The sequence below is a fragment of the Callospermophilus lateralis genome, chromosome 3 (genome assembly GCF_048772815.1).
Source record: "Callospermophilus lateralis isolate mCalLat2 chromosome 3, mCalLat2.hap1, whole genome shotgun sequence".
Lineage (NCBI taxonomy): Eukaryota > Metazoa > Chordata > Mammalia > Rodentia > Sciuridae > Callospermophilus > Callospermophilus lateralis.
This window is the reverse complement of record NC_135307.1, coordinates 79618871-79621265: the sequence shown is the minus strand read 5'-3', so window position 1 is coordinate 79621265 and position 2395 is coordinate 79618871. Positions and strand designations below refer to the sequence as shown.

General features: G+C 34.8%; 1 protein-coding gene across 1 annotated transcript; it reads right to left on the bottom strand.

The window, feature by feature from the left end:
* Nucleotides 1–226: 226 nt before the first annotated feature.
* Nucleotides 227–1168, bottom strand: LOC143393935 (olfactory receptor 4K3-like). The gene has a single exon (XM_076848428.2). It carries the CDS (start codon nt 1163–1165, stop codon nt 227–229), a length of 939 nt encoding a protein of 312 aa, XP_076704543.2. The 5' UTR covers nt 1166–1168.
* Nucleotides 1169–2395: the final 1227 nt, after the last annotated feature.

Sequence of the window (2395 nt, the reverse complement as noted above, 5' to 3'; positions counted from 1 at the left end):
ATGGCACATGAAAGTTTTGAGGGAGCCATTAAAATACAGAAGCACTTCTTCTCCAAATGAAATTAGGTAAAATTCAAGATAAATTTGATAAGATACTATCCTGTGGGACAGATTTACACCTTTGAAAAACAAATAAAAATTTAGTTCATCATCTAACATATTTAAAAACATAGGATGGCTGATTGGATAACTCTCTCATAATTAAGGACTTTTAGTTTTCTAGGCATTAGTTATTTCCTTTGAAATCCACATAGTAGCTTCCAAATCTCTTAATGGCATTTTTCATCTCTTTATTTCTCAGTGTATAAATGGCTGGATTGAGGAAAGGTGTAAAAACGGAGTAAAACACAGCAAGAAATTTGTCCATCCATGTGATGTTGAGTGGCCACACATAGATGAATATGCAGGGCCCAAAGAACAGTACCACCACCGTGATGTGAGCACTGCAGGTGGATAGGGCCTTGGATGCACCAGTTTTAGAGTTTTGGCATACTGTAACAAGAATATATGTATAGGATATCAGCAAGAGGATAAAACATGTTATGGCTACAACCCCACAGTCAACATTCATTAAAACTTTCAACCTATGGGAATCCATGCAGGCTAGATCAATTACCAGTGGTCTATCGCAGAAAAAGCTATCTATTTCCCTAGGGCCACAAAATGGCAGCTCCACAATCACAACAATCTGACTCATGGCATGCACAAAGCCCACAGTCCAGGCAGTCACCACCAGCCCAATGCACCTGTGCAGGCTCATAATGGTCGAGTAGTGCAGTGGTTTACAGATGGCCACATAGCGGTCATAGGCCATTATCACCAGTATCACCATCTCAAGCCCAGCAATGAAATGGGAAAAGAAGATCTGAGACATGCAGCCTGCAAAGGAAATGGTCTTCTTCTCCCTGAGAAAGTCTGCAATCATCTTTGGAGTGGTGTTTGAAGAAAGCCACATATCAACAAAAGACAGGTTGGCCAGAAAGAAGTACATGGGGGAATGCAGATGAGGATCAGTGATGATTAAGGTCATGATGACAACATTTCCAGACACAATGATCAGGTAAAGTATCAAAAATATCACGAAGAGTAAGACTTGCATATCCCATGAGTGGCCAAGTCCCAGAAGCACAAATTCTGACATTACAGACTGATTTCCTCCATCCATTTTATTCACTTTATCTTCTGAGTTAACCTAGAGAAAAGAATAGGTTATCAGTTGGTAGGATGAGTAATGATGGATTTTTACAGTTTGTAAAATTTGATATTCATTTTGAAATTTAGCATCAATATATTAGAATGAAAAGGATAATTATGAAAAGGAATCTGGGCCAGTTATCCATGGCATTATGTCCAAAAGAGAAACTAAATGCCTAATACTGTTTTTTTTTTCAAGAAGAAGAACCAAAGATGGTTTTTTGTGCAAATAATTGAGAGGGTTTACTCACAAGAAGTAGTGAAGAGACCAGGACAGCAAGGTGAAAAACTAAAATACTTGTGGTCTTACCCAAAATCTAACTATAGTCCACTATTCTAATAAGGAGATCTGAGTGAGATTCAATAAATACCTTTACAGTGAATAAAGAAAATTAACACATCTGCTTAGGAAAATGAATGTAAATTAGTATTGAAATATAGTATGAATGACAGTACAATATTTAGTTTGTCTGTACTATGCATACTGATTTCCAAATCCACTACTGAACCTCTTCTAATAAGGTATCATAAAACTAAAACTTTTAACACTCTAAAATGTATGTCAAAAGAAACTTTACAAGAGAATTTATCTAGAAAGTCATTTGATAAATATCTTGACATAAAGATTTGGATGTAAAACTAGCATATAACTTATCATTAATTAAATCCCATCTGTGATCTAACAGAGATAATTTAGTAAACTAAATGGATTAGAAACAACTATCAGTGCAAAGTCATGTGGACAGAGATTAAAGTGGATGGCAACTGAAATTAGATTCAGACTTTATAAACTTTGAATGGATGCTCCTTATAACTTAAACATATCAATAGAAAATACTGATCTACTGTTTTATGGATGGATGCTGAGAAATTCCTAGACATTGAAATATTACGATTTCCTGAACAACACAGACACAAACATTATCTATTTACTTGTTTTCCCTTTGACTGTGTATCCATCACTGATCTGTGTTTTCTAACAGGAAAATGTATTATGTTCATGTGTAAGAAAAGAACATCTTTGAGTGTTAGTGCTTAGTGAGCATAAGGTAAATGTGTCAGTGAACACTGATTATTCATTTTTAAAGGTACCAATAATGTTGCTTATAATTATCTTTATACAAATACAAAATTCTTGTGAAGATTGCTGTTAGGAAGATAATTGTCTATTTTTTCTTTTTATAATTTTTTTCTCTTGGTA